This window comes from Lissotriton vulgaris, chromosome 2_2 (assembly GCF_964263255.1).
Source record: "Lissotriton vulgaris chromosome 2_2, aLisVul1.2, whole genome shotgun sequence".
Classification (NCBI taxonomy): domain Eukaryota; kingdom Metazoa; phylum Chordata; class Amphibia; order Caudata; family Salamandridae; genus Lissotriton; species Lissotriton vulgaris.
In genome coordinates, this window is record NC_141688.1 from 90708727 (window position 1) to 90730179 (window position 21453).

The 21453-nt window shown below is 42.8% G+C and overlaps 1 protein-coding gene across 1 annotated transcript in view; it reads left to right on the plus strand.

Annotated features, from left to right (window-relative positions):
• Positions 1-21453, plus strand: part of LOC147729064 (uncharacterized) — a 274377-nt gene that overhangs the window by 92662 nt on the left and 160262 nt on the right. The window contains exons 12-14 of the mRNA XM_086959346.1: positions 5134-5198; positions 7458-7521; positions 8675-8818. Coding sequence (XP_086815472.1) covers positions 5134-5198; positions 7458-7521; positions 8675-8818 — 273 coding nt within the window. The remainder of the gene's footprint in view (positions 1-5133; positions 5199-7457; positions 7522-8674; positions 8819-21453) is intronic.

Sequence of the window (21453 nt, forward strand, 5' to 3'; positions counted from 1 at the left end):
GACAAAAGTCAGCAGAGTGCTAGGAAAGATAGGTGGTTTGTGGATTGTTCGGGCATTGTTATGGAGTGTCCTTTAAGGACGTGAGTGTTCAACTCCGCCCTTAGTTGGAGCAGCACTGGGGAAGGCCAGGTGGATGTTCTTCCAGATCCTGGGTGCAGAGATGAACAAGCATTTACAATGCAATGGTCTCGGCATTATTAAAGGTAGAGCTATTGGCATTGCTCATGACAATTTTATTTTTTTATTTTTTTTAAATCCTAAATAAATGGCATTGTCATTTACATTGCCAATAGCTTAATCGTTAAATAAATGGCATTGTCATTTACAATGCCAATAGCTTAATCGCTTGCAAACGCATGACCTATTGCATTTACACCCACACAGAGCCACACACACTAAGCCACCCACACAGTCATTCACATAGAGCCACCCACACACACAGTGCCACCTACACAGAGCCACCCTCACACAGAGCCACCCACACATAGAGCCACCTACAAAAAAAGCTATCCAAACAGAGCCACACACACACAGAGCTACACACACACACACACACAGAGCCACACACACACAGAGTCACCCACACACAGAGTCACCCACACACAGAGTCACCCACACACAGTCACCCACACACACATCCACTCACACACACACAGAGCCACTCACATACACAGAGCCATCCACCCACACAGAGCCACCCACACACACACAGAGCCACCCACACACACACACAGAGCCACCCACACACACACAGAGCCACCCACACACACACAGAGCCACCCACACACACACACAGAGCCACCCATACACACACACAGAGCCACCCACTCACACACAGAGCCACCCACTCACACACAGAGCCACCCACCCACACACAGAGCCACCCACCCACACACAGAGCCACCCACCTACACACAGAGTCACCCACCCACACACAGAGTCACCCACCCACACACAGAGTCACCCACACACAGAGTCACCCACACACAGAGTCACCCACACCAAGAGTCACCCACACCAAGAGTCACCCACACCAAGAGTCACCCACACATAGAGTCTCACCTGTAACTGAGTCTGCTTCTTGGAAAGCGGGGAAGAGGTGACCCCTTGATACCGACTCCAGCAGTTGGTGTCCGTAAGGGGCAGATCCCACATTCCTTTCCATGCACTCACACTTCTAACTGCTCCTAAATGTCTGTGGAGGGCATGCCTGGTGGAGGGACGTAGAGGGAAAATGTTGCCTTCCTAGTCGCATTGGCCCTTTCTGAAATGGATTCCTAGTGGTTCCCAGACATTTAACAGCTGCTGACCTATTCACATGTCTACAGTCTGCAAATATGCGCTCTCTCCTTGCTGATACAGAAACTGCAACATTTGGGGACAGACACTGTTGCTGAGGGACTGGTGCCAGCGTAGGGAGACAGGCAGACTCTTACTGGTGTAAGGGCAGACATGGTGTTGGGGCAGACTTCAGTGGTGAGGATGGGCACTGGTGGTGCGAGACCTACACAAGTGTAGGTGGCGACGGATGTATGGGAGGGACATGTATGGAGATAGACACTGGTATGAGGGACAGATACTGGGGGAGGGGTGGACACTAAGCGACAGACACTGGTGAAGTGGAACAGACACTGGCGACAGGAGCCAGACACAAGTGTAGGTGTCGATAGATGTATGGGGAGGGACATGCATTGGGATAGTACTGGTATGAGGGACAGATACTGGTGCTAGGGCAGATATTGGGGGAGGGGTAGACACTAAGCAGCAGACACTGGTGAAGGGGAACAGACACAAACAGACCCTTGTGTAAATGACGACAGATGTACAGGGAGGACATGTATGGGGATAGAGATTGGTATGAGGGAAAGATAACTGGTGTTGGGGGATATATTGGGGAGGGGTGGACACTAAGCGACATACACTGGTGAAGGGGAACTGACACTGGTGAAGGGGAACTGACATTGGTGAAGGGGAACTGACACTGGTGAAGGGGAACTGACACTGGATAAAGGGCAACAGACACCAATGCAATCCCTCGGCTGAGGGTTGTGCACTGATAGAAGTAGTAGAGGGACGGCTGCAAACTGACAGCCTCAATGACAGGAAGGTGGGGAGAATTAATTGCCACAACAACCTGATTGGAGGGCTGCGTTACTAAAACGGTGGGTGCAGTGCCACAATACCCTGGATAGTGAGCTGTATTAGTGTAACGGGCTGTGCACTGACAAATCTCCCTATGTAATGAGCTGTGCAATTACAATCCCTAGGTTGGCGGCCTGTATTAGTTTAACTGGTTGTGCATTGCACACCTTCCTGTGTAACCAGCTGTGCACACAGTCCACTGGATTGAGGCCTGTATTAGTGTAACTGGTTGTGCACTGACACACTTCCCTTTGTAACAAGCTGTTAAATTACATATTTCCCTGGACAGAAGAGTGCATTAGCCTAACTGGTTGTGCTGTGACACACTCTCATGCATGATGACCCGCACAGTGACACAGGCTCTTGCATGGAGGGGTGTATTAGTGTAGCGGGTGTGCAATGACACTCTTCCCTGTGTAACAAGCTGTGCAGTGACACAGTCCCGTGGATGGAAAGCTGCAATAGTTTAACTGGCTGTGCACTTACTGACATACTTCCCTGTGTAACGACCTGTGCAGGCAATAAACAACTTCCTGGGTGGTGAGCGTTGTCAGTGTAACGGGTTGTGCACTGATACACCTGACAGTGTAACGAGCTGTGCTCTCAGTGCCCTGGACGGCGAGCTGTAGTAGTGTACTATGCTGTGCACTGACACACCTGCCTGTATAACAAGCTGTGCACACAGTCACCAGAACTGTGTGCTGTATTAGTGTACTAGGCTGTGCACTGACCCACTTGACTGTGTTACGTGCTGTGCACACAAACCCCTGAAAGGCGAGTTGTATACGTGCAATGATATGTGCACCGACACACCTGGCTGTGTAACAAAGTGTGTATGTAGGCCCCTGGATGGTGAGCTGTGTTCGTGTAATAGGCTGTGCAATGACACACCAGCCTGTGTAACGAGCTGTGCACACAGTTCCCTGGATGGTCAGCTGCGTTAGTGTTATAGGTTGTGCACTGACATACCCGCCTGTGTAATGAGCTATGCACACAGTTCCCTGGACGGTGAGCTGCATTTTGTTGTGTGAAGAACCACTATCAAAACTGAAGGCACACCGCGAACCCGACACCGTGACTTAATGCACGTACATACGATATAAAACTTGCTGCAGGGATTTCTCGAGGGAAGAAACTCGTTACCTGCACATTAATAAAAACGCACTTTTTTTTATCTCCTTGCTGTTCCCACCCATGAGGTGCCGCGAAGGAAAGCGGAGGGAAGGGGGGACGAGCAGAGCAGCTCAGATCTGCCACCGACAGCAGCGCCCCTGCCCTGCCGGACCTCACATCAAGGGCTCCAGCGACTCTTTATCCAGCTGCCGCCCCTCTGGTGGGGGTCTGCAGCTCCCACCCCGCGGACCCCTTTACAGCCAGGGTGAAACCAAGGTGGGGCGGGAGGGGAGACAATTCGAATGACCCACGGAGCACAATGCGCCTCACAGGAATGCTCTCGAGTGTGTCATGAAATGACAAAGGACAACATTGACACTGCGCCGACCACACTGGACGGCCTGATATCGGCGCTAGGGGCGCTCCCATTTCACGCAGCATTGTCGCGGGCAGATAACGCGCCGGTTTATCTCCCGAGCAGAAAGGCCATCTTGAGAGGCCTGTAAGCCCCCAAAGGGCACCGCTAGGGCACCGCTGTTTCAAAGGCGAAATGTCTGGTCTCCGCCTATTGTCCCGGACGGGCTGCATAAGGCACTGCGACAAGAGGCAGCAGCGATAAAGCGCCGAGGTTGGGGGCGCGTGTGTGTGGTGAGGGAGGGGGGTGCCCTGTCTCGCGCCCACTTTTGTTGTGTGAAGAACCACTATCAAAACTGAAGGTACACCGCGAACCCGACACCGTGACTTAATGCACGTACATACGATATAAAACATGCTGCAGGGATTTCTCGAGGGAAGAAACTCATTACCTGCACATTAATAAAAACGCACTTTTTTTTATCTCCTTGCTGTTCCCACCCATGAGGTGCCGCGAAGGAAAGCGGAGGGAAGGGGGGACGAGCAGAGCAGCTCAGAGCAGCTCTGGAAACCACCACCGTCTTTCTCCGAGGCAAAGCAGAAATGCCTCGGAGAAAGCATGGTCATTTTCGCATTTGGGGGCGTGTGTTTTGCTGTTCTGAGTGACAGGCGACGTCACTGTCTAAAGAACAGCAAAATTTACGCCCCCAAATCCGAAAAGGACGGGGCTACATCGGAGTGATGGATCTCTCCCCCAATGGCTAGCTTCCGTTTAGGAAGCCAGCCAATGGGAGAGAGACGAGGAGGGAGGCGGTATTAAGCTGCCACACTAAGAGACAATAATTCTCGGACATCCGGTCTTCGACCGGATATTACCGAGACCTAAAAAGGCCTACTGCTTTGATTTTTCTTTTTTACACTTTTAAGTCTACAGTCAGATGATATCCTGGCTGAAGGTGTGGCGAGGAACATCAACAATGGTGTTCTTGTTTGAAAATACGCAGAGGTTTTGTAAAAGATGCAGCTGGTTTTAAGGATTGTGCAGTCTGGCTAAATAAACCATTGAAGTTCCATCAGGATAAGGGTGATCTGATCATAGTTTACCCGGGCCTGGTTGAAATGTGCTTCAGCATGTACAATGCCCGTAAGGTGTGCCAGTGTGGGATCATAGAGAGATAAATAGATAGATAGGTAGGTAGATAGATAGATACATAGGTAGATAGGCCTCCCAATCATCTATGCAAGATATGACTTCGGTACGTATCTTTTCAGTTTTTCAGGGCACCGATTCATAATTTGGATGGCAAACACAGTTTGACAGCATGTTGGTTGCCCTGATGTAGCTTGTTACACACTCTGTCGTTGGCTTGATCAGCAGCACCTTAAATAAGGTGTTCTAGGCTTATCACATCCTTGCATAGTTGCTTTTGAGAAAAAGGTTGATGCACCTAAGTAGTATGTACTGATGTTTCGATAAAGCTGGCGCTCCTTGTGTGTGATGTTTGCACATTTGTATCTCTGCAGGGTTCAGACTCAAAGAAGCTGGAGGACCAGCTGGAGGCTCTTGAACGAGAGCTGCAGGAAAACCAGTAAGGGCTTATTTTACTGATGCAGAAAAGATCGCTGAAGAATGATCTCATGCATATCTATTTTATGTCTTATAATATGAACACCAGGATCTCTGGATTTTCACACACTCTCTTTAAAGTTTTACTTACACTCAAATTTTCTTTTGAGGGGATGGGTCTTTTCTGGGTTCCCCAAAATTGTAAAACTCTTTTTCGGGAGGAGGGTCGCCACATAGCCCCTAATGCATGTAACTTTAGGCCATCCAGCTCATTTATGCGGTTGTTTTAGTAAATCAAGACCAAAAACCTTTGTTGCTTTGTTGCCACTTGGCGTGGCTCTGTGTGGCTTCATAAATCTGGAGAAGCGCAATGCTGCACAAATTGCTGCATTGCACTACTCTGCCCAGGGCAGGCTTTCCATGGGCATTGCGGTAGGTGTTCCCACGCAACTCCCATGGATTTTGACATATTCCCAGGTTTTCAAGAACTTGCAAACTTGGAAATACGCTAAAATCTTACACCTTCCCAGGGGAGACATAACAAGGAGAAATTCCTTTATTCCTCCTTGTGCATTTTGCAGCACACATAGAGAGTGGAAATGCCTAGGGGAATTGTTTTTGTGCAGGAAAATGTCCCTGCATTGGTGCCAGGCTTCCAAAAGGGCACCAGAATAAGTGAAAGGATAGGAATTACCTATATTCTCTTAAATACAGCGCATTCCTGCCCTTTCCGTATGGCACATGGGTCTGAAAATGTGCAAGTACCTGCATTTCTTGAGGCCAAGGGCTTTTTCAAGGCTAGCAGTGACTAGTAAATAGTAAAAGATCAGGTCCTTTAAGGTTATGAGTCGCTGTGCGTTGGTACTTCATAGATTACAAAAAAACATGTTCAGAGTGGGAATTCTTAAGAAGACAACCTGACTCCATTAAGTGATCTTCATTAAATGGATTGCAAATAAATCAAACTTGAGAGAGCGATGGTCAGGTTCCCATTTAACTCCTGCTGTAATGTCGCATGTAAGGTAGGTTACGGTCTGGCCTGTGTGCCGCTTAAAGGGCGAAATACTTGTTGGCTGTTCATAGGAATTAATAGTTTAGTTTGGAAAATATCTGGTCAAACAATATCAAAATTGTAATATTAATTGGAAATAATCTCTGGAGCAGTTGTACTATCAAAGCAGTTCATTAGTATTTAAAAGTTACTTCATTATTTTTCCCTTCGTCACTTTATTGAAGCTTAACTTGGCTATCTTTTAGGACTTTTGACCTAGGTGGATGCATAAACTAACTTGTTAACGTAAGTTTTGAATTTGGGTCTTACGAGAGTGGGTCCTTTTGACCAATAGCCCTTTATTTTCCGCAGATTACTAGTGTCAGTCAGCATTATCGGAGGACTTTAGATTTGTAAGCATGGTAGTCAATATTCAGCAATTTGTTTTAATATATTCTGAATGTTTGACGCCAGGGAAGATGGTCCAGGGCTGGTCACATCTTAAGGAATTCCCTTCAAAGTTGTTGCAGATCAAAGGTGAGAAAGACAGATGTTTTATAAGAACTGGATCCACAACTGAATGGGAAACTTGGCAAGTTCCTATCTTTAGTAGTATCCAAGCAAAAGATTCTTGCTACCACAACTAGCGTATAACTCTTCATAGGCTCCCAGCAAAAAGACTCTGAACATTTTGTACTTTTAACTTGCGATATTTAAAATATTTTTAACAGTGCATTGATTGAAAAGTCATTTAATCAAAACATTTCAATTGAATGTATTTGTGTAATGGTTTCAATTAATCAAATACAATGACATTTTACTTACTTATAAAGAATTGCCTTCAGGCCTGTGCAGTTCTGGTTGCTCTCTCACCTGAGGACGTTTAGGTAGAGTAGCCCAGAACATCCTACTTTTTAATCTAAGACTTTCATCTGAGAGTACGGTCTGCCAGTCCAATAGGGCTATCCACCTTTCTATTGGACAGTGACACCGCAGAGACCTGTGTCTGTGTCACCGCAAGTCTGCTTTGACACACCTTAGAACCTTGGCCAAGAGGTAGGGTTCCCAAACCAAATATGGTTTCGGGGTGTGCACCCATTTATACACCTCCTTACTATATCATACTTACCAAACTTTAAATACTTTCGTCACAGGTGTTTGTGGGGCTGGCTTATTGTTGTCCTCTTTGGTCCATCTGAACATCTAGCTTTCCTCCAGGGAGATGATGTGTGCTGGTTCTCTGCTGACCCTATAGCTGACCACCGTATTCTTGAAATGTGTCTGTGGCAGGGGCAAGATGAAGGAGCTGCAGGAAGAGAAGGCGGAGATGGAGTCGGAGGTCAGGAGGCTGAAGGTAACTTATCTTCTGGAGCATCACTGCGGCCACTCTCTGAAGGTGAACCCCTTCTGGTGGTCTTTTAAGAGCTACACATCATCACCAGGGCATGTTCTCCTTCATATATATATTGTGTAAAAGGCAGAATGATTAAAACGTGTATGTATATATATATATATATGAACAGGAACTCGCCACACGCCAACTATTTGTTCAATTGGAAAATGACGAAGAGTGGAACCCGATTCTGGTGCCAAAACAAAGGTGCCTTTGATTTTGCAGATTAATGCTCAGCATGCCGCCATGACGCGTTTCGACTGTCTCCACAGTCTTGATCACACACATATATATATATATATACATATATATATATATATATATATATATGTATATATATATATATATGTATATATATATATATATATATATATATATATATGTCCAAAAGGTCGTCGTAGTATACTCTGCTTTCCGCGCAGAACAACGAAGAAAGCGAGACCACAAGATAAGTGCAGTTTCTTAGAGTGATTTATATCGTGCCAAAATTAAAGCCTGCAATTCCGCCATGACGCGTTTCACCTCGAGAGAGGCTTGTTCACATAGAGTGTCATGAACACAAACGAGGGTTTTTAAAGTGCGAATGCATAATTCATTTCACCTGTGCAAGTTGCATTTTTTTAAAAAGTCATAGATAGTGAAGACATACTTCGTTCATTCAAACACGGATAAAGGGCATAGTGCCCGAGGGGTTCCAATGTGCGAAAACGCAATGGTAGAGTATAATCGCTATTATTATAACATTTTGTATAAATATATAGATAGATTTCATTTTATATATATACACATGGTTACAAAAATATATATGTTAATTAAACCATAAATAAATTTCATTTCATATATATACACATGGTTAAAATTTGTTAAACCATAATAATTGAATTCATTGATTATACTTCATATATATACACGAAATTCAGTCAGTATATATAACACATATAGTTTCAGGAACCCTCATTTATCACTTATATTGACACATGGCTTCACTCACAAAAAAAAACGAAAAAAAAAAAAAACACTGTATTTATTATTTGAATGCCTTTATTTACTTAATCAGATATTTTTTAAGTGATATCTGGTAGCATAGTTACACAGTTTCCTGTCTTCATTGCAGGACGGCAGCTCTTCCCTCCGAGGTGAGCTGGAAACCTGCAGGCGTGAGCTGGAGATGGAGAGGAGCCGCGGTGCCACCCTGCAGTACCAGGATCACGTGTCACAGCTTCAGACCTCGGGGGCTGAAGCATTCCCCCCACATCAGGTTAGTCCATGAGCTGCATACATTCCGGGAACAAGCAAGGCACTGCAGCACTACAACGACAGGAGCTTGAACTAACTAGAAGGGAAGTACATTCTACGGTAATCAGACTAAAGATGACAATATAAAGCTTTATAATCGCATATTGTATATAATAACGTGAAAAGTAAACATATTCTATACATCATTTATATACACACCAAGGTAAAATGATACCATGGCTTAAAAACCCAAACGTGTTGTCAGTGAAGTGATTTCCCTCACCAAGACAGTCTTTCATGCAGGCACATTATTTTGTGATAAGGGTACTATGACATTATTTTGTGACAATGGCACTATAACAGTGTTGATGTATCGGCCCCTGGAGGTAAAGCGCGGGAGGTAAAACGCGAGGTAATCATCGGAAAAAGTTCAAATAGACAACAAATATTTAAATGAGCCATGAACGCATGACACAATTCCTTTCTGTTCATAGGATGAGGAAAAATAAACCGATAGCTACTGCCAACTTATTAATACTTCAAATGAACATAAAAGTGTAAAATGGGGCCATTGACTACGTACCGCCCACAGTTATAATGTTAAACTCTGGGAATGGGCTATTTGCGCTATGGAGTAAGGTCGGAGGGGGTGTGTGCGTCTGTAGAAGCCAATGCAAGGGCTGGCGTACCAGTTCATGTTCAGGGGCCTGGTGCCATCCCTAGCCTCATCTTTCAAGGACTGTACTAGTTCATCCAATAGGTGTGCTGTAGGGAATTTTCAATCCCTGCCTCCATTGTAGTGCCATACTCTCGGCCTCAGACCATTGAAGAGTTGATGCCCTCCGGACGGTCAGTGCCAGGTGGCGGCAGCCTTTCACCTCACAACGATGGTTTGTTTTGCAAGAATCACCACTAAAACCTTGGTCACTTCCCTACTGATCTGAGGTCTGTTGTAAAGACTCAGTAACCAGCTCTCCACGGTGAGCAGCTCCAACCACCCCCCACCCTTAATGGCTACCAAACTGTATGTCACCTCTTTCCAGTTTCTACTAATCACTCAATTTAGTGTAATCCTGATGCATATATTTGAATCCGCAGCTGCCATGTCCCATCTGGGACACTCAGAGCTATTGCTGTGGAATATTCTGTTGAGTTTACTGGGCGCGAGAAAGATATTAAATTATGTATACTTAGACCTAGTGTGGTATTATTATTATGCAATTTATACTGCACAAACTAAACCTGAAGGTGTCAAGGCGCCTATCAAAGAAGATCAAAAAGGCAATTTGGACAATTTGGGACAAATTCATAAAGGTACTTGCATGTATTAAAGTTTACTAGTGTGGAGTATCCGCACTCAGGGTGAAATCTGTGCACTACGCATTACTGAGAGTGCACCATGCGGAAATTCTACCTCGAGTGCGGAGGTTTCATCATGAGTGCAGTGAGTCCACCACGAGTGAGGAGACTCTGCACTTGTAACTTTACTACATGTAAGTACCTTTGTGAATCAAGCCCTTAATGTGAGTAAGTCATTGCCCTAGCACATTCTTTGTTGCGATAATTCTCTACCTACGTTTGTCTCCTATTCCCTTCTCAAGTTGTTAAGATCGATCCCGGACTGAATTGCTTTGCTAAGCCATAATGTTAACCATCTGCCATGGTCCATCACATATAAATCTGGAACTGAGGCATGTGTCTGCACTTCAGTGTTCCTAATATTCAACACATCCCTTAAAAGCAGGACTGTCTTTCTCTTCTTTAGGAACTGCCTCTATTGCTCATTTTGTTCTTCCAAAGGGTTAGGCATCATCAAGGAACCTCCCTGACATAAGTTGCCCATCACTGATATGCCCACTTCTTCCTAGTGCTCCAAGACATCCATGCACACAGTACTCTTGTGCCTTGGGATACAGCTTTAGAGTTTCAGTGGGGCTTAAGGGACGGTGTTTGCATTTAGTTTTAGGATTCTTTAGTAACACCTAAGTGCAGCTTTCAACCGGCGAGGAGCATTACACGGGTGAGGAGTTCCCATAACTAAGTTTTTCCAGAAAGACTCGCCAACTGCCGCTACCTAAAATGGGGTTACACAACATATTGTACAAAAGGTACAAAAGGTGAAAATCATTTGTTGACAGTGGTAGAGGGAGATTGATAAAATAATATAGGAGGAGAAGGAACATAAGGAGGATGGCTTTGTCTTTGGGGGATACAGGCAGTATTTTCCAAAAACCTGCCTGTGCTCTACAACGGGTACATCTCATGCTAAGTCGCAATATAGTAGATCAACATCAGAGCAGAAAACTCACACCCCCAGGTAACCAAAAGTTGAGGAGTCCCATGTGATTACTCAGCCCTCCAATGGAACAAACTTGCCTTGGACCAGGTAACCTCCCACCCAAACATCTCCCTAAATTCTTGTAGAGGTCAAACTATCTGCATAGCAGATATCTGAGTACCCTTTACATAAAGCAGCATATCATCAGCATATAATACTATGGCTTGAAGGAAGTCCACCAATGGAACGCCCTGTTGCAAAATATTTGAGTTGCAATGAGGAGCATCTTTTGACAAGTTTTGTGAAATGTATGCAAGTCCCTTAAAACAAATACGCAGCAGCATTAGCATATCTGGTCAAATGTTATTTGCAGGCTCCACCTATTTACTTTTAGTGGAAGTTATGTGGGGACTGGCCCTAGAGTCCAAATGATCTGAAATGTAGTTTCCAGCTTTTGAGCTGTGCCTATTTTGCCCCTTTACACGTTTTCATCTTTCTGCCTTTTACATATTACACATTGCATATATATATATATATATATATATATATATATATATATATATATATATATATATATATATATATATATATATATATATATATATATATATATATATATATATATATATATATATATATATATATATCGCTATTGTCATCGATTCTATCTCCAGGGTGAATAGGAGACAGAGGGCATGCTTCCCCCTGCCTGGGGCTGTTTTGAAAGCCATTTCCGTGGTTGGACACTTGAAGCTGAACTGGTATAAGGCAATTTGACCCAGTGAATAATGTTGGGACCAATGTAACATTTTATAAAACAGCAAACATACGGTACCAACATTGGGAAGGAAACCCCTTCTCAATATCTAATTCTAGGCATGGTGAGTTGGATCAGATGGAAAGGGAAGCTTCTAGGACCCAGTACAGTTGCCTGATATTAAAGGAAGTGCTTCTGTCCAGAATGAATCCATACTGATCTGTCTGAATTAGGCACTGATAGGAGTCACTTGGCTCAGTATTTTGTATTCTGTGTTTAGAATGCCAAGTAGTCTGCAGGACAAGAGCTCTAGGGACTCCCTCCCTCCATAGCGGTCGTGTACAGTGAGGCAAGTCCAGGACCATGTGTTCCGCAAATGTATAATAGAATTGTTTTTGAACCCTTGTTAGCCCTAGGGTTTGCTTGCTACTGTTGTCTTCCCTAAGTTCATGTTCCTCAATTTGTAGTTTGTGTTGGGGTAACCCAGAATAGCAACAAATTCTCCAAGAAGCACTTCATAGCATCTACAAAGTAGTCTGTAGTATTGTCGTTTACCCTTGTACAATGTTAAAAAAAGGTAGTGTGCATCTTCCCTTGGGTGTATACTGTGGAGTTGGGACAAACCACAATAGGGGTTATAAGGGAGCCTGAGTTTTTCTTCCTGATAAGGCAAGACAATAGTCTGCTCACCCTGTCTCTATCTGCATGTGTCTTTGCCAAATAAGTGGTGTAATCTGTGCATCATAGCTGCTCCACCAATGCTGCATGTTTTTCTCTGACTTCAGGACCTCTCACAAGTGATGTTATTAATGAAGGCAGTTTATAACTTTACTAAGGAGTCTTACACCTCCTTCAGCCCTTTTCAATGGATTGAAGGGACTCCACTGTCACCTATATGCACAGCCCTCGGATTACAACTTTAAATGCATCCCATTCATTCTCTGCAAAATATCTCTCAAATGGTTGGAGAGCCTCTTGAAAGGATGAGTCCTCCAGCATGACCTATTGGAGCCTTCACATAGGTATCGAAAAGAGGATCACGCCCTTTCTTCCATACCTATGTGGTGCACTAGTGGATTGTTTTCTGATACTGTCTTGCCCACATATTGACAAGTCCTACAAGAGGTTGTAGTACATCGGAGCAGAGTATTCGATCCAATTCAGGATCTTCAGAGTCATTCAGTTACCAATATGATACTCAGTGTGTCAGAGCTTTTGCTTCCTGTATGGATCGAGTGTGGGATAATGGTGGGTAAAACATGTCTTAAGTTTCCATCCAATACATAATTAAACTTTCCACCAAGTATCCATGGTAAATGTGACTATTTAGAGAAAAGGGGTCAATGTTTTACAAATGTGCAACATTCTGTCCATCATCTTGTGTGTTTTGCTGTTCGCCCTATGTGGTAAGGGTATGCCCAGACGTGGGTCCGGTGCTCACTACGCCACTGGAGTCAAGCTATCCTGGCTGATGACGGCTGATAGCCAGACACCGGTCCTAGGATGTTTGATTCCGGTCTAGGTAAGACATGGCTTGGCAGTTCGGGCTGGACTGTTCCCATGAGGCAGAGTGTCAAGACTGATTTGCATATGGGCATGTCTGAACTGGCAGTGGCGTCACTAGGGTTGGTGTCACCCGGTGCGATTAACTCATGGTGTCACCCCCTCACAACTTACCGTATGGACCTCCTCTGCTCTGAGTCCGTCAGTGGACACAGTTGGCAAATAACGGGACCATACAGAATTCTTAGTAACGTTTGTAAATTTAGGTCCTATATTTACAAACTGGTATATGTGTTCAATGTTCAATTTACTATTTAAGACCAGGGGGGCATTCGTATGTATCTTTAAGCAATACCCTGGCATCCACTGACAAAAAAAAACTGTGCAACACCCGAAAACTCAACCAGTGCAACCGTTTCTACCATTCCAATTCTGGCCACAGCTCAGAGCTGTTAGGTGAACTATGAATGAAAACTGGTCTTCAAACAATCAGATGTACTCAGAGTCTTACATTTGGATAAACGAAGGAATTAGAGTATGGCTTAAGAGGAATACAATGCCACTGTTCGAGGCTGACTGAGATACAAAGACTTTCACACCTTTTAATACAAAGGGCAAAGGTTTTGCAGATAATAGAAATGCGAATGAGAGCAGGATGAAAGGAGAGGTGCAAAGAGGTGCCTAGAGGCCAGCTATCAGTTGTTCTGGCTACTTCCACCTGGCCTGGTGGCTAACGAGGCTGAGATTTGTTTGGGAAGCCAGAGAGAGCAAAAAGGTGGCGTTGGGTGGCAAACTATCCAGTGCTTTCAGCAGGTGCTGTTTTGTTCCATAGGGGAGATCAGCGCACCAGTAAAAATACGAGTTTCTGGACATTTGCAGATAGGAAAGAGGGAGCAAATCCATGACCCATGTCTGACTGGGAATAAACGCAGCCCTTGCGAATGTGTTAATGCCAGCCCCTTACTTCACTGCACGAGGGCAGTAAAACATTGAGGTGAGCCAGTCTGTTCCTCTCCAAAAGAGCTGGGGCGTCCCAGTCATTACTTTTATTTTTTCAAAAGCGGAAGCAAAGCTTTTTATTTACTGCACACTTTCTCAAACATATTGGGGGAAACATACATTTCCAAAAGCAGCTCTGTAGGAGAATGCTTTAATTTACACGTATTTCGGGTCTAGCGCAATAACCAGAAGCATTAAGGGCCCTTATGAGAATGAAAATGTAATGCCTGAAATGAACTGGGTGCTGCTGCCTTGGAGCATAGATCCTGGCTAAGCGCCCCCCCCTGCCACCCCACCCTAAACCCACCGTCCGTTGCTCTATGCAACGTGTGCCCCTGCCCAGCCTCATTGAAATTGAGGCGAAAAAATTTAGCGACGTCAAGAGCAGATCGAGAAACCTCGTGGAAAAAAAAATCCAGTCTCCACCTTGTTAAGAATCCAGGTTCTGCTGTATGCTTTTGCTCTCTCGAGGCTCCGCGCGCGCTTCCTCGGCGCGCACAGAAGGGAGCCACGGGTTCCGTTCCCCTCACCATCACTGTTTGGAATGATTGTCAGGCAGGAGCAGGCGATAACATCAGAGTGACTTTACAGGGGCTGCATACATCGGCACTGCCAGGTCATGCGTTCAAGGATGGACACAGCAGTACAGAAGCATTCTAGTTAATAACCTACCACGTTTACTTTGAGTCACTGTGAAGATTTTTAGATGCAGTTTGAGAGGCACGCAAGAAGAAAAAAACGAACCTCCTACCTCTGGTTTTAGTTACAGACAGCCATAAATGACGTGTAATGGTTAATTGGTCCCTCAACCCCTTTGCCACAGTCCCTGCTGAGAAAATCTGCAAAGACTCTTGCACAGCTGGGCCGCGACACTCCGAGCATAGGAACAGGGCCTCGTGGTGCTTAAGAGACAGTCCGCCCCCTTGCTGCCGCGACACTGGACGTCAATAGACGTGACGTCCACACGTCAATAGACTTGACGTCCAGAGGCCAAGAGGGGTGACGCGCGCCGGCGCACTTAAGCCTGCAGCACTTTTGTTTTGATCGGATATGTTGTTATTTCAGGCCTGTTCCGAGGGCTGCCCCAGTAGGAATGAGTTGCTAAATACCTGGTTGGCGTGCTCGACCTGCACGTAAGGCCGTTCGCCGTCCACCTTGATTGCTCCTTGCAGTTTGTAGACACTAATCCTCCTGATTAAAAAGAGCGGAGGGGAGGCTGCAGAGCGTAACCAGATTGGTGTCACCCCATGTGATGGTGTCACCCAGTGCGGTCCGCACCCCCCGCACCCACCTAGTGACGCCGCTGTGAACTGGGGTGGCGTGGTGAGCCAAATAACGATAGATTAAACCCAGGTCTGTGACTGAGGGTGAATATTTTGCCAATGTGCAACATTCTGTCCATCATTTTGTGTGTTTTGCTGTTCACCCTATGTGGAAAGGGTATGCCCAGACATGGGTCCCGTGCTCACTATGCCACTGGAGTCAACCTATCCTGGCTGATGATGACTGATAGCCAGAAACCGGTCCTAGGATGCTTGATTCCGGTCCAGGGAAGACATGGCTTGGCAGTTCGGCTGGACTGTTCCAATGAGGCACAGGGTTAAGACTGATTTGCATATGGCCGTGTCTGAACTGGGGCGGCGTGGTGAGCAAATGGACTCCTGCCTGCCTTAAACCAATTCACAACTCCTCTATCTGGGGTGGAGAGAAAACCGCCCTACGTCCAAACTATGAAAGTGAACTGGTGCATGATGTGCTCCTGTAGGTCAACATCATTAACCTAAAACAGAAGAGGAAAATGAGGGTTAGTGTGTACGTGTGTCAAAATCTCTGCCCTTGCCCATGATCCCCTATTTACTGTGGACCTATGGGGCAGATTCTATTGCCATCATCTTACCATTTACTAGGCAGCAGCAGGAGAATTCCTACCATGTTAGTCTGTAGCTAAAAGTATAGGATTACATTTAGTACCTCAGACGCATATAAAGTCATCTGCTTTTTGCACTGTAATGGCATTGCTCGTGCAAAAAAACATGCAGCATGAGTCATTTGATTCAGAGTGATTCGCCTGGGTCAGGCTATTCTGTTGATGTAGTGGTACTGCGGCTGCCAGATCTGCCCGTCTAGTCTCTAGCCTGTGCTGCTAATGGAGTTTTGGGCATTATAATATAACTGCCTTTCTGGGGAACCAACAATACAGAAAATGTAGGACTTTGGAAAGATTCCACCTCCTAATCATTTTGTATGAAAAATGTAAATACATAAAATAAAACCATATTATAAATTAAATTTAAATATTCTATATGAAAGTATTTTTAAAAACATAAATAAATATTTAAAAAGTGTTCCTCCGTACCACAAAAACACAGAAAATACAAAAAACTACTACTTTAAGATAAAAACAACAATTCTTCTTGAATATTATTTTAAGAATTAAAAAAAATCATTTTACACACATTAAAACACTGAATACTAAATTACTAAAAAACAGTCAATGTACATAATATTTACAACATGAACACGATAACATATATGATTATTAGTACTTAAATAAATATCATTAACAATTAATCTAAAATATATTGTAAACCCAGTAATAACCCACCTTATTCTCTTGCAAAACCAACCACCAACCCCCTGCTAAAATATAAATTGTCAACAAACATAAACATATTTAAATATACTGCAAAATTAAAAAATAAATAAAAATCAAACAATTCAAGCATAAAACAATGTGCATCATTAATCATCAATTATATCACAAATTAGCAATTAAAATTATTCTGCATTAAGCTACAATTATTTGTACTTAATCAACTTCCCATCATATTCCCCTAATAAAAAACAAAAAAGATTGCTACTGAAATTGACACTACCAACAAAAGTAAAAACATTTCAACATACTGTAAATTGTTGATACTAAAAATGTTATTCAACAATAAAAAAATGAAATAATGTAAAAATACATAATCACATTACATAAATTGCATATAAATTCTCAAAATATAAACTTGAAATGTAAACTTAAATACATAAGCTAACTGGTAAACTATGTAATAATTATTAATCAATTAAATATTTAATTTTCAATAGAGAATGAATTAATAATAAAATTAAGTAATTATAATTTAAATTTCTTCCCACTCTATTCTCCTCCAAACGCAAGAATCTGCTACTACATTATAAATTACTATCTTAAGTAAATAAAATTAAACATTTTAAATCACAAACAATAAAACAAAAGCTTAATATATTACCACCAAAAATTAATATTTTACTTAAAATACAATAAATGAAACAAAAACGATATGTTTTACAAGTATATTTAAGTAAGCAATATGAAAGAAAATTATGTAATTTAAAACCATAATATAGGCCAAGAAAACAATATTTTTGACAACAGTATTATGGGACTTGATATTTCTGTGTTAGGAATATTTTTGACATGGTATTTAAGTATCATAATATTTAAAACTCAATACTTTATAAAGATGTTGAAGAGGTCTTCATCCATGGACACCCTCCTGTAAGAAATAATCAAAATGGGTCAATGTGGATGAAGTCACACATGCTTGGCCTTTCGTTGTGGTAACTTTGCTATTCACCTTATCTAGGCTTTTTTGTATAGCCATAGAATGCATCATATCATGTTATTGATGTGTATGTTATGTTATGTCCACTTGTAGCGTGCACGGATACTCATGAGTGTCCCGGCGCGATGCCTGGGGGGTACAAGAGGGAGTTAACAAACAACAAGGTGGGTCTTGAATTTCCTTTTGAATGTGACAGGATTCTGACTACAACAGCGCTGTATCAAATACCTAGTTGGCAGAAAGATGCCGCTCTAACAGTGCAACCCATTTCTCACACATGTCAATGCCTGCAAAGGCCATAATGATAGAACATTACTTTGCTCAATCGCATCCCAGTGTGAACAGAATCGCACCAGGTCATCTATTCGGCAAAATAGTGCCCCTCTCCAACAGCCTAGCACATTCCTCTGGTCAGAAAGTGGATAACCCTTATAATATATAAATACATATATACATATATGTGTGACCATATATATATATCAGAGGCTTACAGTTCACTCGCCTTGAGAAAAACACATTCCTCAAAATTATTCTTAAAGAAGTTATTCCTGTAAAGGAGGCATGCAAAGTACACAAAAGCACAGTTCTCTTTCTCTAGTCCTGCATCCTTCACCATCTACAATAATTGGCATTTGCAGAATGTTACTTTGTTTTATGATGTCTGCTGGGATTTCAGGACCTACTGTAACATCATTCAATGGATGACCGCTTTAAACCAATCAGGATCATCACTAAACACAAAACTGAGTAGTTATCTCTAACACCAGACACAATAACACCCCACTATAATTTCTATGTCAATAAGCAGCCCAAAAGTGACACACCCAGACTTCGAGTTCGCTCTATGGGTGTCCAAATGGCAGAAATGCTGATAACATAACGTTTCACAAACTAAGGTAAAGTATCTTGCCTATTTAAGATGCTCCATTCTCAATGTGTTGTTACAGGCGTGGTTTATGGGTATGGGTATAATAATATAATATTAATGAAAGCAGATGTATAGAGGGCATGGCTACTTCAATGAAGCATCTCTTTGCAGGACCTTCACTCCAACAAGAGATGCTCATATGGGAAAATTAATAGCATTGGGTTAAAAGCCAAGTTTTTAAACAAATCAAGTTTCTTAAAAGAAGCTTCAGATGGTGCCTGCCGGATATTTAAAGGCAAAGTAGTCCAAGTCTTAGGAGCCAAATGGCCTAAAGAGCTGCATCCAATTCTAACTTTTTGGGACCAGAGCTAACCTGTCATCAGATGATCTTAAATTCCTAACTGGGACATAAGGTTTAATCTAAGACTGAAAGTACCAAGGTGCAATATTTGACAGATCCTTATACCAATAGCAAAGATCTTTAAAGGCAACTCTCTTCTTAACAGGGAACCAGTGCAGTTCTCTCAATCCGGCCACACTAGAGTCGTGCCTGGGAAGTTTCAACAACAGATGCACTGCAGAATTTTGAATGTGCTGTAGTCGATTGAGCCATTTTTTGAAAGCCAAGGTCCAGGGGATCTCAGTAATCCAGACTGGAAATAACCTTGGCTTGAATTTTTGGGCTGACAAAGGTAAAACTCCTAAAATATTCTTAAGGATTTTTAATATTCCAAAACATTTTCCACCTAGAATATTTACTTGATGATCTAAACACGTATAATGTAGCTAGATACAAAGACCTTTTGGTTGTTAGAGGTCCCAGGTCCCCATGCGGTTGACGAAATGTCAGGCTGTTTGCCCAAAAGCAGTACCCCGGTCTTCTTGTTGGTTAACTTTAGACAGTTATTGTCCATCCAGTTTGCTACTTCCAAGAGGCACATATGAAACTGGGAAGCAGCATTTTTACTATTTTGAGAAGGAGTGATAATCAGCGGTGTATCGCCAGTGTATGAAATTATGGTAAAGTTGAAATATTCAATCATATCAGACCAGGGGCGAATATGAACATTAAAAAGAGTCGGACTCAGGGAGTTACTCCTTGGCACAGTGCAAGTGTTTTTGAGTGGAACAGTTTTTGAGAAACCTGAAACGTTCTGCCTTGCAAAAAAAAGTCAACCCATAGCAGAGCCTCGTTGCTGAAATCACTTTTTTTAACAGGGTACTATGAGAAACAGTGTCAAAATCAGCAGTGCTACAGACTCTAAGACGTACCACATCGATTCAGTGGCCAGTTGCAGAGCAGATTCAGTGCTGGAAGATGAACAAAATTCCAACTGAGTACTATGTAGCACATTTTTGCTTTCTGAAAAGTTGGAGAGTTGCTTATTTACATGTTTCTTGGAGATCTTAGAGCAATGAGGTAACAGGGAGATTAGTCGCTAGTTCTCCGGCCTCAGATAATCAGATAATCAGATAATCGAGTAGAGGTTTATTGAATACAGGACTACCATTGCATGTTTCCATCTCTGGAGAACACAGCCCATGGCTAACGAACAATTTAGAATCTCACATAGAACTGGATAAATCACCACGGAACCCTGCTTCAAAATAGATGGAGACACAGGGCCTAAGAGAGAGACAGATTTAACAGAAGAGCATAAAGAACCCATTTCAACCCGCTCGATAACATAACATTTGAAAAGTCCATAGGTGTCGTCAGATGTGTTAAACCAAACCCTCATGCATAGGAAGTCTTTCACATCAGTTGGAAATGAGAATAGATGTTACCTACTTTTTGAGAGAAGAAGATCGAGCAACTTCATTAGGTCATTGCATCTTTCATACAAGGGCGAGATAGCAGAGAAAACTGAAAAGAGTAATGTTAACAACTTAACTATGGAGAACACCTCTCTAGAGATGCTGGTGGCTGACTGAATTTTCGTTGCATAAAATGTGCTGCAGGATTGCTTAATTGAATGATGATAGGCTGTATGACTGAGTCAGTCTTTGTTTTAACATTTAAAAAAATTACATTTAATACATCCTCCAGAATATGAGCGAGATACTCTTCTATTTTATTATTCATTTCTATCCAGTAAAACAAATACCCATTTTACATGTCAGGGCACAAAACAAGATCACTTATACATATTCAATATGTTAATGATTTTCATCATACATTCCCAGACTAGCTCCAATGTCCTGATTTTCAATTTTTTGTGGACTCTCAGCTGCTCACAGATACATTGCCTCGATCACTTTTGACTAAGGTGTCCATAGTGAGAACCCACCCCTTGCATCTGGCAATAAAAACCACATGTACAGTTGTCATTGCAGCAAATACAAATTTTTAATTTGAAATGTAGTCAGTTCAGGGTGATTGGTTTTTGCCAATCAATTCAACGGTGCGATCAACTCTATTTCATATGCAATAAAGAAACTCAGCTTAGTTATCACTTAGGACAACTCCATGCAACGTCTGACAGTTCTTACAGTCTTCTGGCAACCAAGAGAGTATTTTGAATTTCATCAAGCAGAGTTAATATGACTGAGGTTTCTTTGGGTACTTCTATCAATCCCCCGGTTTGTATTGTAGCTCAAGATTTGAATGGTGGTGCATCTATCAGAGGCCAATATTAAGCATTACTCTACATTTCAA